At 34.6% G+C, this 23,960-nt stretch overlaps 2 protein-coding genes across 2 annotated transcripts in view; both read right to left on the bottom strand.

Moving 5' to 3' along the window:
• LOC107656363 (TBC1 domain family member 1-like) overlaps window positions 1-16,751 on the bottom strand; it is a 72,864-nt gene extending 56,113 nt beyond the window's left edge. The window contains 4 exon segments of the mRNA XM_016444172.1: window positions 13,838-14,074; window positions 14,623-14,662; window positions 14,664-14,915; window positions 16,538-16,751. Of these exon segments, the coding sequence (XP_016299658.1) occupies window positions 13,838-14,074; window positions 14,623-14,662; window positions 14,664-14,881 (495 nt within the window). The 5' untranslated portion in view covers window positions 14,882-14,915; window positions 16,538-16,751.
• A 2,214-nt stretch (window positions 16,752-18,965) lies between these two features.
• The window catches only part of pgm2 (phosphoglucomutase 2), a 13,644-nt gene continuing 8,649 nt past the window's right edge, over window positions 18,966-23,960 (bottom strand). The window contains exons 6-13 of the mRNA XM_016444158.1: window positions 23,427-23,616; window positions 23,208-23,305; window positions 22,947-23,130; window positions 22,100-22,193; window positions 21,735-21,864; window positions 21,454-21,643; window positions 21,225-21,358; window positions 18,966-20,166 (exon numbers count right to left, since the gene is read on the bottom strand). Of these exons, the coding sequence (XP_016299644.1) occupies window positions 20,064-20,166; window positions 21,225-21,358; window positions 21,454-21,643; window positions 21,735-21,864; window positions 22,100-22,193; window positions 22,947-23,130; window positions 23,208-23,305; window positions 23,427-23,616 (1,123 nt within the window). The 3' untranslated portion in view covers window positions 18,966-20,063. The remainder of the gene's footprint in view (window positions 20,167-21,224; window positions 21,359-21,453; window positions 21,644-21,734; window positions 21,865-22,099; window positions 22,194-22,946; window positions 23,131-23,207; window positions 23,306-23,426; window positions 23,617-23,960) is intronic.

The following is a 23,960-nucleotide window of genomic DNA, read 5'->3' as shown; positions in this document are numbered from 1 at the left end:
GAGGCCACAAGAGGGCGCATCGAGCAAAATATTATGCACGTTTCTATAAAACGTAATAAAATAACATGACTATCTTTGAAAAAACGTGCATAATGTTTAAAATAATGTTTATAAACCATATATAATTAATAAAGTTGCTTAAACAATTAGAAAAAAAACAGCACCATGCATGTATGTATAGTTTAATACAAACGACCGAAAACCAATCACAAAGAGTAGGCTACTTTCTTCATTTAAAAACATGAGATACAGTGGGATGGGGAAAAACTGCCATAACGTCTTTAGACATGTTTTTTCAAAGTTGAACTTGCATTAATTTTACATGGCTTTCTAAACATTCCGCTCTCTGCAAGACGCGAGTGCAACGCTGATAGATGTCCCTTTAGAAAATGTGATAAATATGCGTTCTGTGTGAACGGCTTGGTTTCAGTTTTGACGTAAACAACATCTTCTCCACACTGATGCTCTCGTTTTCCGCAATATATGAATTAACAACGTAGCAGCGCCGCATCTAGTGGGCTGCCTAGGCTGCCTGAAATTCGAATGCAACGTTTTTGCATTCGAATGTGGGTTTTTTTTTTTTAATTCGATGAATATTCGAAATTCGATTTTTTTTTTTGACAGCCCTAAGTGTGTATTTATATACATAATAAATATACACGGTATATTTAGAACATTCTTTCAAACATCTTCTTTTGTGTTCTACAGGAGGAAGAAAGTCATGGAAGCTTGGAACAACATTAGGGTGAGAAAATGATGACCCCACATTCTTAACCTCATGCAATTAAACACACACAACTCATTCTTAAAAAAAAATGATTCACTGCATTTCTCTAGTACGCTTCCTAATCATTCCTAGTTCTCTAATAAACAACTAGATTACGAATATTACTGGCTCTTTGACAAACTTCTTTGTTCCTCATTTGTATGTCGCTTTGAATAAAATAAAAAAAGTTTACCATCATCAAACAACAGCTATTCTGTTCAAAATGAAGACACAAAGTAATTGGATGCTTTCTGGTTCTCAAATGTTAGTGGAGTATGTGATACACCTGCTAGAACACCTGTGTGAACTAGAAGGGAACTGACTTCCTACAGCAACAGAAAATGACCTTTGGTCAAACTGGTTAAAAGTGAAGTTAGTAATGAGAAAAACTCTTGCATCATTTGTTTGCAGATGCAACTAAGTTTGATATTTTAATTGTGGCTTAAAGTGTTCAAATATGTTTTGTGGCCTCAGAGTGAGCATACAAAGAATATGGCTAGTAAATTAGGGTAAATTAACTGGTTCTGTGCTTATGTATATTTGTGCTGCTTTAAACTTACTACACCCTCAGCTATCTGATGAAAATCAAAAGGCCACTATGAAGGCAATCTGGTGCAAACCCTTTGGCTAATCAAAGCTATCGCACAGCTGAATGTTTCAGAATGAGTGCTTTTCATTAGAGCATGTGGTAACTAGTGTGTAGATATCAAAGCATTTACTTTCTTTTTTTATATGCCTGGGTCTGATTCAGCATGCGCTAGTGTGTGAGTCAAAGTGTGTGTGCATGTTTATGTGAAGACAGTTGGGCCTGATCATCAGAATTTCAGGATTTGAGTCCAGGATATTATGTTAGATACTGATTCAGCATGACCAAAAAAACTCTTTCTCAGTCTTAGATAAAGGTGTTGAAAGTCTTACTTTGAATCCAGAAGCACAATCAACCATAGTTTAGTGTTAGTAGATCCTCAGATTTTTTTTACAGCTTTCACTACTCATTAGGGCTGTCAAACTAATTTTTGAATTTCGAATATTCGTCGTGCAAAAACATTGCATTCGAATTTTAGGTCTGCGTCTGCCGTCAGGCAGCCTTACCAGTGGCACACGAAATGCGACGACAAAGTAAGTGTCATTGCATTTTAATGCTTTTGTTAGCTTATCCAGTTGAACCCACTAGATGCGGCACTGCTACGTTGTTCATTCAATATATAGCAGAAAACGAGAGCATCAGTGTGGCGAATATGTTGTTTATGGCGAAACTGAAACCAAGCCATTCACACAGAACGCATATTTATCACATTTTCTAAAGGAACATCTATCAGCGTTGCACTCGCGTCTCGCACAAGAGAGAGGCATGTTTAGAAAGCCATGTAAAATTAATGTAAGTTCAACTTTTAAAAAACATTTCTCAAGACTTTATGGCGGTTTTCCCCCATCCCACTGTATCTCATGTTTTTAAATGAAGAAAGTAGCCTACTCTTTGTGATTGGTTTTCGGTCCTTTTGTATTAAACTATACATACATGCATGGTGCTGTTTTTTTTCTAATTGTTTAAGCAACTTTATTAATTATATATGGTTTATAAACATTATTTTAAACATTATGCACTTTTTTTCAAAGATAGTTGTGTTATTTTATTACGATTTGAAGAAACGTGCATAATATTTTGCTCGATGCGCCCTCTTGTGGCCTCAGGAGAGAAGCCAAAAGCTTTTTTTCCCCCTAACTGAAATTATGCCTTTTAAATTCGAATATAATTAGTTTTTCAGTCATTTTGACAGCCCTAATACTCATTAATAATTATACATATTTCAGAGTGAAATGGGATATTAAAAAAGATCAACATTTTCAACATGGCTTTATCCATCAAGATAACATTGGATAATGAAAAATGGGCTTTCCATACCAGAATGCAGCCAGATCTGAGTTTAAATTTGCAGTCTACTCCCTTTCTGAATATTTAAAGAGGCTTTTTTGACCAGCTTGTGGAAGTTCAATATCATCCTAAAAAGCATCTTGACACTCCATTGCTTTTTTTCAAATCTATTGTTGGTGAAACCTTAATTTCATTACTGTTAACTACAATTAAATTACTTTAGAAAAGAATTGCAAAGCCATTATTTGACTATTGGTTAACAATAACCCACACAGACAAAGTGACATCAGCCAACACAGAAATCTTTAAAAAGAAACAAGTTATTAGTATAGTATTCCTGTATCTCAAACAGAAGAGCATGGGGCTAGCAAGCCCAAGGTCATGGGTTCAATTCCCAGGCAATGCTTGAACTGATCAAAAGTATACCTAAAACGCAATGGAAGTCACTTTGGATTTAAGCATCTGCCAAATGCATAAATGTAAATGTATTATTTTGAGCAATGATTACAAAGCATTTATTTTACTTTTGAATAATGTGCATTGATGAACTGTACACAATAATATTAGAAAAATGTGTATTAAAGGAATAGTTCATTAAAAAATGAAAATGAAAACTTCATGTTGAGCTGATGACAGAATTTAAATTTTTGGGTGAACTATCCCTTTAAGTAGTTAAAAATGATCAGTTTCATGTTGACTCCACTGATCCAGTCTGGATCCAAAACTGACCTATAGTTTAACACTAAGATCTGTCAGCAGCACACCCATAGAGTTAATCTGAACTTAGCTTTGAAAGATTTAACCAATTTCAACCTCCCAAAATAACCTGAATAGCCTTTATCTGTATAACTGTGTTTCATAAAGCTGCAGTAATCTCTCATCTAATTTTAAAATCTGCTTGTACCATGCTAAAGGGTTAATTCACCCAAAAATGGCCTTTAATTTACTTAGTGCAGCATTATAAAGGAATAATTTGATTGGCTACCACAGTGTGAGAGAGTAATTTCATTGGCCAATTTTTTTAGATGAGAATGAAAACAAGAAAACAACTGAACGGGAAGAAATTTAATCAACATCCTTAAATGCTCACAGATCAGTCTGGAAGCAATGCTAACAGTGAAAATGACAGAAATCTAGTAAATGATGTTCTGCAATGGAAAACAACATTGCAGAAGATCATCAAATGATATTTAATGTACTTTCAATCAATGTTAAACAAGCTACTTCTTTTTGTTGATATTCTCATGAGTCCAAGGCTGCAAGCTTTTGTGCCAAAGTTGAGGAACTTGTATATTCAAGTAGCAACAAGGCTTGTCTTGCATAACAGCCTGTTGCAGACCGGAATATCAGAGAATAATTGGCTGCTAGCTAAAACTATGCATAAGCAGACTATAATGTCTTTATTCTGTTTTAAATGCCAAAATAAGCCTAACTAACCACAAAATACAGCTGAGATGCTTCAAGGGTCAAATTTTTGCTCTCAGACTATTTACTGAGGAAGACAACAAAGGGAACCATGTTGTCAAACGAATGACCAGTAAACTAATAAAGGAAGTCAAAGGAAATATATGCTACACATTATTTGTTACATTGGAAATGTTGTGATCATAAATAACAATGAACACTTTCTCATACACACTTAAGTAACTCACCTGACTCAGCCATCTACGCAGAGAAGGCATGTCCAAACCTGATCGTCACCTTCTTGTGTTCTCCCTCATCCCATCTATATCTCTTTTCCTCACTTTTCTGCGTCCACACCTTTACTTTCCTGTACCTTCAGAGGGTAAGTGTGAGTCCCTCAAAGCTTTCTCTGTTCTTTTCTGTCCCTCCCTCTCCCTCTCTTAGCTGTTCCTCTGTTTTTTTTAGGACCTAGGGCTGACTCTGGCTCCGCCTGCCCTGCTGATTCAGAACAATAAAGTTTAGTCAGAGCGCCGCACCGTGACATCCTTCTAGGAAGATCACCTTTAGTAACACAGCAGTTACAATCTCTCATACTCTCCTCCTCCCTTCTCTTCTCCCTCTGGGATGGCTTTATCTGTGGTAACAGTGTTTGATTGTGTGGAGGTTTGCTGCTTACAGTTTAAAGGTACAAGCCTGTCAAAAAATACTGGCACGTGTTCATGGGTCAATCTAGTGTTGTCACGGTACCAAAATTTCAGTATTCGGTACCAATACCAGTGAAAATCCACGGTGAACAATATTTTTATTAATAACGTTAAACAAAAATTAAATGTATAAAACCAATGCCATTCTTTATACTTATTTAAAATTGTTTCAAGTTTTTCCACAAGTAATAAAAGTATGAAAAAAGTAAACAAGTTTCACCCAAAAGTTTAGTCATAGTTCTGCTGCCACTGAAAAACATCTGTAAACTGTTGTCTGTTTTAGGGTTTGCTGGTGTGTTTCAGGATCTTCCTCAGTCTGCAGCTGTAAAAGGAAAATATAATATACTTCAGTAAAGCAATGGGCTGAGTCTGACCAAATGCAACATTAGATCATTGACACCAGTTACAATATAACTTTTCAGGAAATAACAAACCTCAGCTTTTATAATAAATTTAGATAAGATTACATATATTAAGTGCATATCAAATAGATGGAAACTGTAGTATTAAAAACACTTTACAATAAGATTGTATTTGTTAGCTAACATGACCCAACAATAAACAATAGTTATATGGCAATTATTCTTCTTAGGGTTAATTTCAAAGTTCAATCTGTTAAAATTATTTAATGCACAATGAACAAACATGAATGATCAAGTGTTTGTATTAAATAACATTCACAAACATTAATGAATGTTTTAAAAATATTTTGTTCACTCACTATAAGATGTTACTAGATCTAACTCATGTTAGATAACATTAAGTCATTGTACAGTAAAGTCTATACAGGAGATAACATTTGACTGTACTTTTATTTAATCCAAACTGTGTTCATGTTTAATTTTAAAGGGCTTTTAAAACCTGCTAGAGATATTCAGCCAAGAACTACCTAACTAACTAACTAAAAAAAAAAAAACTTTTTCTGACGGACTGTTATGACATAAACCGGGTACTCGGTACCACCGGTACTTAAAAAACCTGGTACCGTAACGTTTTCATTTTTTTAGTACTGACTTGGTACCGAAATACCGGGTCTTTTGACAACACTAGGTCAATCTCATGAAAACATCAACTGAAAAAATATATAATAAAAATGGACCATTAGGAATATTAAAGGGGTCATATGATGATGCTAAAAAGAACAGTATTTTGTGTATTTGGTGTAATGAAATGTTCGTCCTCTTTTGGAAGACCAAACAAAGTAGTTTCGCTTTCACAACGAAGCACACAGCGTCTTTACGACATGGCAGAGGAAACAACAAAACTACAGCGAGAATAAAAGTTACGCCTTCTTTCTTTGCGTGAACATTTGGGCGGCGTTATGCAAATCTTCCCACAGAGCGACGTAGGTATGTTGGGGCGTGTTAGAACGAGCCGTTTTAGGTAGGTGTGGCTGACTCTTAACTTTTATAAAGAATATCTCTTTGGATTTGAGACTTTAGTCTTTGCAACTTTACAGATCTTCTTTATGCACCAAGAGCTTGTAACACTCCAAAGAGAAAGGAAAATTTGAAAACGCATCATATGACCCCTTTAAGATATTTTTTGTATTGTGACTTTCAAGACACCTTTTCAGATTTCTGATTGTGCTATTAGTTATGCATCCCTCAGTCGTGAAGAACAAGCCACGGCTTTCTGTGCCCAAGAACACTTAAGACAGACAAACACATGGTCTGTTCTTACTCAGTAACACACACACTCACTCGCACAGAGGAAGTCAGGAGGGCTGGAACAGTGAGTAATCCAAAAATAAAGAGAAGTCAGTGCCCTTTCAGCTTGGCATGAACACAGAAGAGCAGAAAACCCCTTAACAAACAGCTCCTGTCCCTCAGTGGAAGAGTGAAAGTGGCAGACAGCTTTGGTCAAGATCAGGTTATTATAAGCAAACAAAGCACCAAGATCTGGGCTCATTCAACAACTTAAACCAGTCTAAGTGAACTGAAGTTGACTGCTTTGGGTATTTTTATCTACAAATACCTTGACAGTTAAGTTGATGAACAACTTGAGTGAGTTACAAACAGCTTAACAGCTGTTGGTATATCCATTAAAAAAATAGCTTGCCTCAGCACTTTGATGCAACACCAAACCCATTAACATCTAAACAAGGGAGGGGAGAAAGAGATAGACAGATTTACTTTAACATTCTTTTAAATCGCTGTGTGTTATTTTACAAATATTTACATTAATGTATCGATCATATTTCACTGTGTTATAGACTTTTAAAACAACAGTGTGAAAGAACAAAAAGTGACTCACAACACATTTCCCATGAGTCCAGAGCGCCCACACACCCCCTCACAAGACCACTATCTTAAAAATCTGGTTTTTGAGGTCATCAAGTCACAGGAAGAAAGAGGAAATACTAGACGATGACGTCATTTAATTACCACAACCACTACTCAACTAAACAGCATAATTAGTCATATGATAATGGGATAAAATGTAAGGAACACCCCATATATGGGTAGTTGGAATAACATTTCAAGCACTGACATCATATTATTAAAATTAATAAAATATTTAAAATTAAACAACTATCAAATAAATAACTTCATAATTTTAATAAGATAATAAAAAATAAATAATTAGAACAGACTAATAGTGTAAAAGTCTAATTATTTTATGTGAATAATTTAATAAAATATTAGAATTAAAACTGATTCCTTAAAACTCAGACTAGACTAATAGTTTTAGCAGTATAAGAGTTCTAACATTTGAATTATTTATGCAAATAATTAAATTTAAAATTTTAATAAAATAATAAAAAATTGAATAATAGTTTAGAATAGAATAGTATTATTACTATTAGTATTATAAACTATTATTCATTAAAACTCAGAATAGACTAATAGTTCAAAAATTTGATACAATAATGTGAACCGTCAATGACAATTCAGAACTGATTCAACCATTAATTTTACTAGGTTTTGTTTATATTGCTGCATATAAATTAACATTTTTAATTCTTTGCAACAATGGCTGTATCTATTCTACTATACATCCACAGTACAAACAACACACAAAACGACAGGTTTTAACGTTCACTGTTAAAAATGAAAAGCTTGAAAAGTACACATACACACACATAGGTTGAGGAACTGTTTAAAAGGAGGAGAGCACCGGTCACATGAGGTGGAACTGAGTGTGGGACATGTGACTGTGACACACCTAGAAATGAGGTGGTTCCATTTACTACTGAAGAATCTGTGGCAGCACGAAAACACAAACACTATAGGAAAAACTGATGGAACTACTGGACTACACCAAAGTCTTTTTAAGGGTATTCTATAGTCTTTGATTACACTAAGCACAACGCAATGTTATAAAAGCCAGACAATCAGACAACCACTACAAAAGTGAACACAGCACAATATGACAAGCTGGGAGAAAATGACTAATTATATTAATTGTCTTCATTCATGAGCAAAAACAGCTTTTATAGTCTGTAAATGATTGGCATTTCGCATGCACACTTCCCCTCTTGTTCTTGACGTTCCTTCCTCTCACAACACATCTGACACTCCATAAGTCCCACTTCACAATGCCTTGAGAGTCATTAGTCTATGAACAGACTGTTGTTTGAATGAGCACACTTACTGAACTGAACCAACTGCAACACCCTTTTGCTCTCAACATTAATACATTGTATTGAATTTACTACAAATAAAACACTGCTTTAAGCTATCTCAACTCCAAAAAAGAGCTTTCAACAAGTAAAATCTCTTCCTACATACAGATAAATACCGTACAACAGCTACTGTTACAGTTGACTGAATGACCAAAAACCGCCATTTACTGTCTTTATTTACATAAATTAATTTAAACCTGTATTTAGCCCACCTTAATCGTGCAATACTACTTTTTGACCGTAACCATAATATTCGAACTATTATTTCATTAGCAAACTGACAGACTGGTTCTGTCTCGAAATATAGTGAACTGCCTATCTAGACAGCATTGTGATGCCCTTCGGCGCGTTATGAACATTTGAATCAATGCCCAGAAATGCAGTCTAGATAGGCAGCTCGGTAAGTTTTGAAACAGAAATACTAAGACAACTTTACAAAGAAAGTGAATTATCTACATATACTCTCTAAAGCTTTATATAAAACACTCGGTATTGCCTCTTCACGATGGGGAAAACGAAACAATTTAAGGAAATAACAAAGGGATTAATTATTTTTCTGTGGGCTAATGTTCACTTAACTCTCATTAGTGGCTAACCGACTAGCTAACCATGCTAACACACATAACTTTTAAACTAAACAAATTCCACACCAAGTTCATAAAGGTACTCACGGTCTCCTGCTTGCTTTTCACATCCCTCCGCAGTAAATGAAAGATGTGGAAGCGCGCTTTCATCGCTTCAGCCATCCAGATCTCATGGAGAAAGTGAAACTACTGGGAGTTTGTAGTGTGTGTAGCCGTTTGAACAGCGCTCAGTGGGATGTGACGGTAGACTAACATTCAAATGATGGGAGAAAAATGCACTGGAGAATCAGAATCACATCCACGGGGACTAGGGTTGCCAACTTCAGAAAATGAAAATACGGGACAATAAGTGTTAAATTGTGAGCTTAAAAATAAGTTTCGTTTAGATCCTATCGGAAGGGAGTTGCATTAATCTAGTTGCAATATAAATTAAACCTACTTTAGTTAACTTTAGACTAGGGTTAAGATTTATAAGTAATAATATTAATGGTTTGTTGACTGAAATATTTATTCACTCTCCATGCGTTAAAGATTTTCAAAGTTCAGGATTTGACCACCACCTGGTGGCAGATAGGATTGTATACAATCCTGTACTGTTGACAGGCATAACATATAGCATTTTTATTGTCTATTTTCTCAAATATTTTTCAGCACAAATTATAAATTATAACACTGTATATACTGACAGACTGCAGGAACATATCGTTTTTTTATTTAATAAATATTTCCATTACAAATTATCAATTAAGACAATGTAACAGACTGACAGACTAGAAACATAAAGCATTTTTTCCTATATATTTTTTAAATTGCAAATTATAAGCCTAACAATTTTCAAACATTTTAAATGAATAAACATACATTTTAGAATATCTTTGTATTTATGTAATTTGCTTTAATGACAGAATCACTCATGACAATCATATTTTACAGCATAATTTGAGAAAGAGTATCTTTTGTATCGTTTTCAACAAAAAAATGTACATCTTTATTTACAAATTTAAATGTGTAATATGCTGTCAGATGTTTGGACCCCACAACTGGAACAAAAGTGACTCTCCAAAATTCCAAACTAAATTAAATTTATTCAGTGAGACGTTATTTTATATGATTCAATCAATTTTGTGTCCATTGTGTCCCACTATCTCTCTGTCCTACTTAAATTGATCCGGTCCCTTGATACTGTAACGGATATCTATCTAATCTTTTTTCCCTTACTAGAAACAGCAAACACATCTCCCTCCTTAAAGTATTATAAATATGATACATGAGCCATCGAGGCTGTGCAAAAATAAATAAATAAATACTTCTTGTTTTATCTAAAATAATGTTAAATATGAAATAAATGTTAAAATACATTCAGTTTTAAAAGTATAGCCACAAGACTTAAACATATTATACATGTTGGCATGCTACTAGTTTGACAAAATCACTAAATAACTTTGTGTAAAGTTATATCTAATTTTTCACCTCCTGTAAACCCAGTAACTTCTGCACAAGGGTGCAGAATTTAGTAGGGTTGCTAAGGACATGTCCCTACCAATATCCAGCGAATGCTGAATTGTCCCTAGCAATCATTTGATCAAACAATTAAAATATATTTATATGTAACCACTGCTGTTGTAGTTTTGGCCTCATCTAAAACTGATCATTGACATTACCTAAGAAGTTATGCTAGAAAACTGCACATGCATTTAATGCATGGACAGAGTAAAAACAAGAACATTTATCCTCTTTAACTTAATGTTGTTAAACTGAATGAACGAAGCAGACTTAAATATCTACATTAATATCTGCATCTACATAAATTAAAAACAACACTCAGATAAAAGTGTAAAAGTGTGCAGTTTATCTGTCAATCAGATGTGTTTAAACGTTGTGGTCATTACTATAACAACAGTAGGGTCCGGGGGGCATTTGCTTTCAGAATCATCATTGGTCCAGTTCATTTTAATATTGAAATAATGCGATGCACAGTGTCATTAAAAAGAAAAACATAATTCGCACCATAAACTGTGTAATTCATCTCCATACATCAGCATGGAACCCCATTTCCACCACTGAATAAAAATAAAAAGGTAATTGCGACTTTTTATCTTTCGCAATCAGAATTGCGAGATATAAACTGGAAATTCTTACTTTTCTCAGAATTGCGAGATATGAACTTGCAATTGCGAAGTCAGAATTGTAAGATATAAACTCGTAATTCTGAGAACATCAGTCTTTTTTTCTCCTCAGAATTGGACTTTATAACTCGCAATTGCGAGTTTATATCTCATAATTCTGAGAAATAAACTCACAATTGCAAGAAAAAAGACAGAATTCCGAGATACAAACTCACACTCGCATCTTGAGTTCATATCTCGTGATTCTGAATTTATTTCTCAGAACTGCAAGTTTATATCCTGCCATTCTGATTTTCTATCTTGCTATTCTGACTTTTCAGCTCGCAATTGTGAGTTTTACTTTTTATCTCACAATTGTGAGTTGATGTCACGCAATTGCAAGATGTAAACTCGCAGAAAAACGAGTCAGAATTGTGAGATTAGTCGCAATTACCTTTTTTATTTTTTATTCAGTGACAGAAATGGGCTTCCATACATTGAACATACTGACATAAAAAAACTCATGATAAGGAAATTGTAGTCAAAAGCCTATCATGAATGCAAAAAATGAGGAGAGGGGAGGCTCCTCACAAGTTCACCACAAGTTCATTCACCACTAAAACAAGTTCAACTTTTTTAAGAGGAATTAATTTAAGTGCTTTAACAAAAATGCAAGCTTAAGTACTTTTAGCAAAGATTTCTCAGTGGAAAATGCATTACTACAAACTCATTTTTGGGGGGCAAAAAATTCATCCATTCATTTTTTAAAACATTATTTGACCTCATAATTTTTTATCAAGATGTTATGACTACAGACTTTTCTCTGGTGACATATGCTGGACTTCTCCAATCATTTGCTCTGCTTAAACCCCGCCCCTCCAAAATCAACTGCAAGCACAAAGGCCACACCTCAAAATCCAATCAACAACCAATGGACGGAACCAAGTCATCGCCCTGCATTTTTTTCTATTTTGATAATACATTACACTCAGATGTACATCACAATATTTAAGAAAAGATCTGTCACTTCTTCTGTTTCATCACGACTTTAAGTTACCCATAACTACATATAAAACACATATAATGCCATAGCTTAAATTTGACTTGTTATTTTCACAGCTGTCACTCTAATATTACAGAGATATTATGGACAACATGAAGGATACAAAGGTATTTGGTATATGCTAAGCTGTTGAGCCAAAGGCCGAAGCACAGCTGTGGGGTCTCAGTCTCACATGAAAGATGTGGAATTATCTTTGTTAGTATTGTGGTTAAATTGGCTGGTGAAAAGCTAACATGAAAGCTGATAATTTATGGTTAAATGAAGAGGACATTCAACTGTTGTTTTTCAGTTTAAAAAAAGAACATGGAGTGTGTGGAGTTGAGGGAACACCGCTATGATCTCAGATATCTCAAGACATTCAAACTTGCACGCACACACTGATTTTGGAAAGTGTGAGTGCATGAGTAACAGGTGGTCAAAAGACAGCGACATAAACACCTGTCTATCTCTTTTTCTATCTCTCTGTCTGTTTACCACATCAATAAAAAGTCACCAGGAGTCCGTAGCCACATTGTGGCTGGCTCACTGACACAGGAAATGGTTACTATGACAACTTAGATCTACATCCTGCCTAAATGCAGGTTGATGAAGGAAGCTTCACGATTTATATCTCAGACTCTCCATCACAATAAATCAATATTAGTTCCCAATGTTCTTCAAAATAACTTATTTTGTGTTCCACAGAAGAAATGAAATCATACAGGTTTTAAAACCATGAGGGTGAGTAAATGATGACGGTATCAATCCCTTGAGATTGGGGTAGCCCAATAATAAGAAGCCACCTAGCAACCCCCAAAACACCTTAGCAACCGCCCAGCAATGGCCTGGCATCTACCTGCAACACTCTAGCATTGTGGTGGAATGTTCTGCATGGACACCACTCTTGTAAAATGACTTTATGGTTGTTTTCGCTGATTGTCATTGTGCTGTTATGGTACTGTGTCTTATTTGAACAAAGTTCATCCACAGATGCACACACCCATAAGGAGGGAGGTTTGACATTTAAACATCTGAGCTTTCCTTCATCAAAGTAGATTCACTTCAAAGTCATGTGAGAATAACATCTATGGTTAACCTCTAATAGTTCTAACAGCCATAAACACACCAATTTATTGTTATAGTGACAATGCTTGGTATGAAAGTTTATTTCCTCCATGAAATAAAAAGGTAATTGTGACCTTTTTTATCTCACAATTGTGAGGCTATATCTCACAAGTCAGACTTTTTTCTCAGAAATCCAAGTTTATATCTTGCAATTGCAAATTGACATGTGCATGTAGTCAGGTTGTCTAAATATTCTGGGGTAAAAAAAAAAGAGAATTGCAAGAAAATTTCGAGATAAAAAGTCAAAATTGTGAGATTTAAACTGTTTTAACTTTGCATGACCTTCTATACATCTCTTCTGTGAAACGTGAGTACAGCAGTCATATTTTGAGAAAAAATGACCTGTAAACTTGCAATTACGAGTTTATAACTTGCAATTGCAATATATAAACTGACAAATCTGAGAAAAAAAGTGTGAATTGTGAGATAAAGTTTAGAAAAGTAAAGAAAAATTTCCTCTTTTATATTTTTATTAAATTGGCAGAATTAAGCTTCTGTAGCTTGGTGTCCATTCCATTTTCAATTTAGCTTGCACAGGCACTTCAACTAAATTTGAAGTTCATATTAATCAACAAAATGCTGCTAATCCAAAAAATGTCCCCTTACCTTCATCTGGTCCTGGCAGCGGAATACATAGCAGGCTGCTTTCTTCTCCTCTCTGAGCAGACAGCCGAAATAGCTGGGCTCTTGGCTGTTGTGAATGAGTTTGATGATACGATGAGGCCTGTGATCAAACAGAACCATATGTTGCAATGGGTCCCATGGCTTCCCCGGGCCTGCCGTGTCCAGAATGCAACACACTGAATTGGCTGAAATCTGCAGTACCACAGGCTGATCTCGAACCTTGGACCATCAGGAAAAAAAACATATGATAGTACATCCGAATTGTCAATAACAAGTACCATAGTATTATTAAAAATAATACTTCTTTGTACCCCTGATCTTAACACTAATTCTTCTATTATTCCTCAGTAAAATTGTTTCATATGTACTTTAACGTTCAAAAGTTTGGGATCAATGAGATATTTCTTGAGCATCAAAGCATGATTTTGAATTATTTCTAAAGGATCATGTGACTCTAAAGACTGGAGTAATGACTAGCCTACTGAAAAATCAGCTTTGCATCACAGGACTAAATTATATTTGAAAATGTATAAAATACAAAACAGTATTTGAAATTGTGATAACACTTCACAATATAACTGTTTTACTGTATTTTTGATGGTGAGAATACGAGACTAAAACATAACTTAACAGACTAACTCTTAGTTAAGTCAGCTTTTAAACAGCAGGCAGAGAATATACATTTACAATACAATACATTAGGCTTCACATAGCCGTGTTTTTATTTTTTTGGTAACATACATTTAATTAGTATTACATATACTAACCTCTGGAGAGTGAGCACCATTGAATTCAAGGTTTCTGTTTCCTCCGTATTTCAGCCACCACCCAGGGAAGCATCACCATTGTGGTCTGTGGATGTATGGCCAAAGATCCAACCAGAGTTAGCCTGTACTGAATCTCCTCTTCCCCTTCTTCTTTCTTCCTCTTACCCTCTGATCCAGGAAGTGTTTGTGTAAGGGCACAGATAGGATGAGCTTTGATTGGGTCATCCCTGGGTTTGACCTCGAAACAAATGCCCTCCATGCTCCTAGTTAAAAAATGAGGAACTAGGTGTAACCTCAAAAGACAAAAGAAAAAAAAACACCAACATTAATGAAGCAGGCGGTTCAGTGAGCAGAAACAATTAAGGTACAACACACTGTTTGAGGAAGATCATTGCCTATAACAAACCCTTTGAGCACATCTTCATCAACTTTGCCATTTGCAGGGGATTAAAACAGCTTACTCTGAAAGCCCCTGCAAATGTTACAGAAGGACACGGGCAAAGAATACTTTTTTCCTTTGATTCTCTTTAGAAATATCAAGCTTGAGAAAAAGCAATCTTACAGTTCATTAAATAGTATTAATTCTTATTTAAGGTAGGCTAAAACCACTGTTATTTTGGCATTTTCTATGTTATTAGTAGGCTATTTATTAATATTTTGAATTGGCTTTTATATATTTACAGGTTTTATTTGAATTTTACGGTTATACTTTACTTGAAGGGGTGTGCATAAGACTGACATGACACCTTCATAATCATGACATGACACCTACATAATCATGACATGACACGTGTCATGAATATGAAGGTTTTTTTATGCATGTTTATGACAACTGTCGTCATTCGTCATTCACTCAGTTATGTAATTTTTAATGCAAAGATGACATTGTTTGAGATGTCTTTGTTATGGGCTATGGGCTATGGGCTATGGTTAGGGGTAAGGGTAGGGTAGGGTTAGGTTAGGGTTAGGTCAAATAATGTCATATTTGCATTAAAAATGACATAACTGAGCGAATGACACTTAATGACAGTTGTCATAAACATGCATAAAACCTCCTTCATATTCATGACATGTGTCATGTCATAATTATGAAGGTGCCATGTCAGTCTTATTCACACCCCTTCAAGTAAAGTGTTACCAATTTTACTTTTAGTCATTTTGTTATGTGCTTTTGTCATTTTTATTATTTTTTTTAAATATTGCCGTGACAACATTTCTCATTTTTATTCCAGTTTTAAAGTTTTTCCATCTAATATTTATATTTCATTTGATTTCAGCTTCATTTCAGTTGCCAAAAATGATTTTAAATAGTTTTAGTTGACAATAACAACAATGGCTAAAATCTAATGTGCTTAATTTGGTAACATCTAAATAAACTGATTAGTCTAGCTAGCATATCTAATATAACCTAGAACCATGCCTGCATTCTGTTACACAAACAAAAGTCATTTTTAAGGATCAGAGCAATTTGTGATACCGTGATAGTGCCAAAGGATGCACTCTTCAGAACAGACTTTGTAGATTAAATCTGAAAAAAGGCTTTGAAGCATTGGAACATATTGTCCTCCTGCACTGATCTGAGAGGGGTTCCTCATGAGGCACAAACACACTGAACCAACAGTGAGTATACATAGCCAAGCATGTCTAATGAGACACAACTGCTATTTAGAGAGAGGTCAACAGAAAGTTTCTCTGATGGCAATAAGGCAATATGTCACAACAAAAATATATAAGACAGGTCATGGCATCGCCTCAAAAAACACTTTTTCTTTCTAAAACGATTTTAAGGACATGTGACAAGGTCATAGGTTTGCTACAGCGCCATAATTTGCTTTAGAGATAGGTTACTTTTAAGTATGTATTCTATATACAAACAAAAAACTAGCATAGGAGACAAGTTGTAACTTTCACTTACCTTTACTCACAATGCACCGCCTTGAGGAAGTGTTTGAGTAACGGTCCCGTTAGATTTTGACAATACAGGTTATAATGTCCCATCGGGAACTGATGTTCAGGTTGCCTTTTCTACAAAATAGTCGATTCGTCACATCTGTCGTTCTCCATACATAGCATTCAATAACGCGACAGTAGTATACGGAGCTGAGTGGTGCTCGCTGCGCGTGCGATTGAGGAAGTCTTGTTCTCATCTGACGTTTGAATGAACTTCTGATGTTCATTTCAGTTGCCAAAAATGATTTTAAATAGTTTTAGTTGACAATAACAACAATGGCTAAAATCTAATGTGCTTAATTTGGTAACATCTAAATAAACTGATTAGTCTAGCTAGCATATCTAATATAACCTAGAACCATGCCTGCATTCTGTTACACAAACAAAAGTCATTTTTAAGGATCAGAGCAAGAGAGAGAGAGAGAGAGAATCTACTTGCCAGAACTAACAGGAAATAAATAAAAAATTCACAATGAAATCCACAATGCATATTAAAGCTGCTGAGTTTATTAGCGTTTAGTTTTTCAAAAGCTTTTAAAGGGATAGTTAAAAAGAAGAATGGGGAAAATTGTCATTATTACTCATCATCATGCTGTTTCTTTGTTCTGAGGAACTCGAAAGGAAATGATAGAATTGATGACTGACAGTTTTACTGCATATTAATAAAAGTGAATAGTGACCCGCTTTAGCTAACGTTACAGTGTCCATAACGTAGACCTAAACACAGCGTCAAAGTACTCAATTTACTATTTGATATTGTCTTTAATAGTATGAACATGCAATAGGTGTATTATATGGACACTGTAAAGCAGTGTTACACAAAAGAATGTGCCTTTATCCAGCGTCGTACCTGCTGCTTTCACTGTCCAGTTTGATAAATCCCAGTGCACGTGCCCACAGGCAGCTCTTGCTCTTCATTTATGACACAACTGCTCTCCTCAGGGTTTTTTTTACAGTCTATGGGTTTGTTACACAAACCACTGCGAGCACACGCGCGCACACACACACACACACAACCTGCAATAATTAAATGTTAAACAACACAAATATCCTTTATGTATTTAATCCCATTCTATTACCCATGTCTTTGCTTCTGACCTTCGATGATCCAGTTCAACCATACTAATAAGCAATAATTACTCTAGACAAACATTTGTGTGTCTTTGTTTATTGCTGAAGTGTGTTGAAATTTCTTCTTCTGCATTCTACTGCACGGACGTAAATTTACTTTCCCTTCAGCCTGAGGCTTATTCATTTCACTTTTGGTGTGAAAAGGCTTTTATATTTGCCAAAATATTACTTTTTTATTTTAAAAACAAACAAGCAAGCCCTGTCCAGATTTAAAAAGTAATGCAAAAGTAACGTAACACATTACTTTCCATAAAAAGTAACTAAGAAAAGTAATTAGTTACTTTTTTATGGAGTAACGCAATATTGTAATGCATTACTTTTTAAAGTAACTTTCCCCAACACTGGTGAGCAAGACTATAAATAAAGACCGAGATTGCCTATACCTGAAAAGTTTAAAATAGCTAAAACAAGTTTGCATACACAATTATAGACTAATAGCCTATAGATTTTAACTGGACAAAAAATAATAGGTCTAAATAAGTAGGTCTACATATCTGTTATATACTGAAATACTTTGTCAAACATATAAAAGTAATCCTAACCCTGCTGAAAAAAACAATAGAAACCATCACAGAAATTCTAATGGTTTCCACTACAAACACCATTACAAAGATTACAAACCATCAACTTTTATCCATTAAAACCATTAAAAAATGGTTTCCTGTAGTGTGTTTTGGGACATATTCCATTAGGATTTAGTGGTTTTAACAAGCCACCAATAGAAGGTGACCAATTACGAGTAGAGACCCACAGGCACCATTACAGTTTCCATTAAAACCAATACAATTCGCATTATAACCAGTAAAACCATTACAAATTCTGTGATGGTTTCTATTGTTTGTTTGTTTTTTAGCAGGGAACATTTTAAGTTTTTAGAGCATTTTAAGTTTTTAAGAACATTAAGTTGGTGAAAGGCTGTAAGAAAAGGCAATACAAAAATTAAGTAATACAAATGCAAATAAATAACAATAAAGGCAACAAATATAAAGATAAATCAAAAACATTAATTTAACAAATGTTAAAAATAAAATCAAAGTTTTGGGATCAACTATACCCTCTGCTGGCCTTAAACAGATAATACATGCATTGGCTTTCATAGTCAGACCTCAGGAAAGTACAATTTAATGAACCCATGAGTTTGAGACTTTTAAAAATGGACAGTGAATGTTGGATTAACGTGTTTAATCAAGGAATAAAATTTGTTATATAAGATCCATTTTATTTATTTCTACATTTTTATCACACACTCCCACACAGACAAAAGACCATGTTGTTGTTGTTACCACTTGCTGTTTATTGATTCCAAATAGAGGGGAAAAACAGCATTGTGAGAAAAGTATTAAACTGAAGAGCTCCTGAAACATCAAATCACTTTACATGAAAAAGAAGTCAACAGGCATTTTAACGTATCTGGTGGTTTGGCTAGTCAGCCTTACATTAGATGACATAGTCCACTTTGGAGTTTGTAGTAAGGCATATGCTCTGTTAAATCTCAGTGTAACAACTATTTGCCAAAATGAGATGTCTAAAAAACAAGCTGCTTTAACACAACACAAACACTAATCTATTCAAGGAATACTTTTCCTTTCTGTTCAAATGTAAAACCTTTCCACATATGTTCCCAGCCTCAACCTCACGGCTAAAAGTTCTGAATGAATTATCAAACTGGTTGAGTTTGATATTCAAAATGTAAATAAACATTTACAAAAAAATTGCATGTAATCAAACAGTTACATGTCACTGAACATAGATGATTGAATAAAGACGCAATGGAATCATATAAACGTGGAAAACTAAAATGTAGATATAATTTTTTTTTTCCACAGTAAGGCTGTTGGGTCCCTCTAATCTGGATTTGAGCATTGCTGGTATAAAATGACATGAGCTGGCTTTTTGATTTCTGAGGTTATTTGGTTGGCTGAATTAAACAGTAACTACATATTGTCCTCTGCTCCAGCAATATGGAATCATTTCTGTCAATCAACTCAACTAACATATCTACTTTATATTAATTCAAACACACTTTCTTTGCAACATTAGTACATTCATAGTTCACTACTGTAGGTCAAAAAGGCAAAAAAATAAAAACTCATCCGATAACATTGTAGATTACAAAACTGAAAGGTGAAAAAATGTAAAAGTGCAAAAATGAAAAAATGAAAAAGGCAATAGGTATGTTCATGTGGCACCAGCTTTGATCTACATTTCCTGCATTAAAAGTAAGTAAGTGCAAAGTAAGTAAGTCCTCTTTAGATTGAGACCCAGAATGTGTAAGTTTTAATAAGAGTGGTTATGTGTGGTATGTTAAGACTAATAGCTGAATTAGACAAAATCTTTGTAAACCTGAGTGATAGTTTCTCTCACTCTGGTCGAGGAGTCAAGTTGTTTTTATCTGGTTGGTAGAAGTGTTCCACGATGGCATCAACCAAGTTATCCAGTTCAGTTTTCAGCTGGTTAAGATCACTAGAGAAAAGACAGACAGAAAATTTGTTTTTAAAAGATTATGAGCTATTCATGTGCCAAGACTATGATTAAGGCTCTATGGCCATGATCTTGCTAACATACTGCTTTTACTATTATTGCAGCGTACAGTGTGCAGAGTATGCAAATTTTGTGTCTGCATAGAATACCCTGATGACCTATTACCTTTAATTTGTTTTATTAACTTAATATTCTATAAATAAAGTTAATAAAATATGCTGCATGTGACAACAGCATACAAAGCTACAGTTGGAAATATTTATCATATAATAACGACGACTGTTATTATATAGTTAAAAAAAAGTGGCATACTCAAGCAGGTGATCAGCTAAAAACAAGAGTTTTCCCCCATTTAATATGACTATACAATTTTAAAATAATAATAATAATAATAAAATAATATAGAATGATATGTAATATATTAATAAAATATATGTATTTATAAAAACTAAAAATCGAAGAAATATATCACTATTGCAACTATACTGTTATACTGTAACATAGAAACAGTACTTCATAATAATAATTTCACACACACACACACACACACAGACGCACACACAACATTAAGAATTCTAAGTAATGTACAGTTTAATGTAATATATTATTATTATTGTATAGTCACATTGAATAGTATTATAGAATAGAATAGTATAATACTAATAATTCTAATAGCATATTATGATACATAAGAATAATAAATTCTATATTATTATATTACTATTAATATATATTATTATACAGTATGTAATGTATTGTTATTGTTGAATGTAAAAAAAACTGCAATAGTAATAATTATTTGATTTGTCTATTTTTATAAATTAAGTCATAATAAAATAAAAATCACCTTTAATAATAATAACAACAATAATAATATATTGCAAAGTAATTTATAAAAAAATAAACAAATCAAAAAAATATTACTACTGCAATATGTTTCCATTAAATAATAATAATAATTCTACATACAGTATATTAATAATTATTATTTTAAAATTAGGCCTATAGTGATAGTGTGAAATAATGAAGCTGTCTAAAACCTGTTTCCTGGTGCAGCACAGAGCTCTGTGTAATATTTGATTTTAGGCTCTGTTCCGCTGGTTCTTATTGTAGCCACGCCTCCATTAGCAAAGGTGAAGGAAATCATCTGACTGCTTTTACTGGTGGGCAGAATCTGTGAGTAATAGTAAAGGACACACAGATATAGGATAAGAAAACTTTAAATAAGATCAACTATCACAATAATTCTAATCATTATGGGCTACGCACAGCCTTGTTGTCCGGCTGGTTGCTGTCATAGCCAGTCATAAGGTCTCTCACTGCTGTGATGGCAAAGCCCCCACACTCTTTAGGGTATGAATTCTCCCCATCGTAGTTCCGAAGACACTCAAACATCTGTTTAATAGTGTCTTGGTTGTCACAGATGAAGTAGGAATTCTTGGAAATGTGGTAACCGTACCTGAAATAAGACGATGTGAAAACTATGATTAACAAGAAGATTCAGAACATAAATTATTAGAGATGTCAATGCCGAAGTTTTTGTGACATACTCCTCATAAATGGATCTGAGTTGATGGGACAGAGTTATATTTTTAGAAGCCAGGTAAGAGACAAACTCGCCAGCAATGGCAGCCGCACTCACACCATCTTTGTCCAAAACTGCTGGAGAACACATGTAACCTACAACAACAGAGCAACCAAAGAAAAATATTAAGGCTTTCTTTTAATATAGTCTGCACCACTGTTTTTTTTTTTTTACATTTCAATACAATTATGATATTGTGATGCATAAAAATGAATAGACACTGACAACTACTTATCTAGGGGTCTGTGGTTTGAACCCAAGATCAAAATTCAGACTGTTACACAAATGCACATAAATGTTCAGCATCTTGCGGTGTGGATGCCACTGTACCAATGGCTTCTTCAAAAGCAAACAGAACAGTCTTTCCCTGGTCCATCAGCTCTCTGGCTCTATTTCCCATCCATTTAAAGCCTGTTAGAGTTTCCTGTAAAAGACAGATGCAGAGAGTCAGACAGAAGAACATCAAAAGTGAGTAATCAATTATTTTTCCACACATGATACTGTACAAAATAAGAGTATGCCTTCAGAGTAGCTGCACTTTCTGACCAAAGAATTTCCATTATTTTTCCAAGACTCTTCCAGTTGTTTCTGATGACTGGATAAGGATTTTTAAAAATAATTTTATGTGAGATTGCGCTTACAAAGAGTCATTTCTAGCCAAAGAAATTCTTAAAAACTGAGAATTATAAGAATATGTTAATGACTATTTAAGATTGTATACATTTTCATGGATTTTTCCACACTTTTGCAATTCCCTGATATTTCCAGGATCTCCAGGGCTGGGGAAACGCACATTATTATTGACCCATGAAACAGTCAATTTGTCAAATACTAAATTCAATTTATAATTTAGACCATAATCATATAAAATACAAGATTACACTAAAATTGTCCCAGTATTTTACCAATTCTAATATTCACTGCTGTCAGAAAAGAAATTTTTCCTTTGGTTAAGAGCTGTGGATCTCAAACAGAGGGCCTCTGCAAACTTTAAGGGCGGGCCCAATAAGATTTAAAATTATTCAAATGTAGTAATATTAACATAATCTTCATTGGAATGCTAAAAACATTATAGATAGGAGGGCCTTCAAATATATTCTTGGACAAGGGGTGAGAAAGTTGAGAACCACTGGGTTAGAGAAACCACTACACTTTATGGGGTAAAAAGCAGCGGTACCTCAAAGTGGAAGCCCTCTTTTACAGCAATGGCACGGAGGATTTTTGAGGAGACGGTGCTGGATAGCATGTAGACATCCTTAATGGAGGCTTTTCCCTCTCTTTTCTGCAGCTTCCAGCACTGGAAAATCCACCAGCCGAGTAAAGCACCCAATTCATTCCCAGAGAACACCCTCCACTGCCCACTACCGAAAGAATTATTGCTATTCAGAAAAATGACACACTGAATGAAAATCAACACAAAATGCCAAATAACACTGACCTCTCCTGTTTCTCTGCAATAGCTAGTCGGTCAGCATCAGGGTCATTTGCCAGAATAACAGTTGCTCCCTCTTTATCTGCAAGCGCGAAGGATAATGTCTACATACACAAACATAGATTACTGTCCATCTGGCATTACATAACAAAACCACAAAATATATATATATATATATATCACTTTTTCTAATGTCATTTGTGTGTGTGTATCAGTGTATTGTACCAAGACTCCCTCTCCCTCCTCAGGGTTGGGGTATTTGACGGTGGGGAACTCTGGGTCAGGATCTTTCTGCTGTTCCACGGCATATGGAGGATGAAGGTCAAAGGCCTTAAAAGCAGCCTGGACAAAAATATGGCCCACCCCATGAACTGAGGTATGGACAATCTTCACCTCTGAATTCGTATTCAGCTCCCTGTGAGAACACAAGATGTGTGAAAACCAGACTTATGGGTATTAGCACTGACTTCCAGATTTGATTCAGATTCATTACGGCCTTAAAGGGACAGTTCACCCAAAAATGAAAATTTGATGTTTATCTGCTTACCCTCAGGGCATCCAAGATGTAGGTCACTTTGTTTCTTCAGTAGAACACAAACAAAGATTTTGAACTCAAACCGTTGCAGTCTGTCAGTCTTATAATTGAAGTGAATGGGAATCACGGCTTTGAGAGCCAAAAAAACATACACAGACAAAACCAAATTAAACCCTGCGGCTCGTGACGATACATTGATGTGTAAAGACACAAAACGATCGGTC

The sequence above is a fragment of the Sinocyclocheilus anshuiensis genome, unplaced genomic scaffold, assembly GCF_001515605.1.
Source record: "Sinocyclocheilus anshuiensis isolate Anshui unplaced genomic scaffold, SAMN03320099.WGS_v1.1 scaffold85, whole genome shotgun sequence".
NCBI lineage: Eukaryota > Metazoa > Chordata > Actinopteri > Cypriniformes > Cyprinidae > Sinocyclocheilus > Sinocyclocheilus anshuiensis.
Note: the sequence above shows the minus strand (reverse complement) of the source record. Positions and strands in the feature narration are given on the sequence as shown.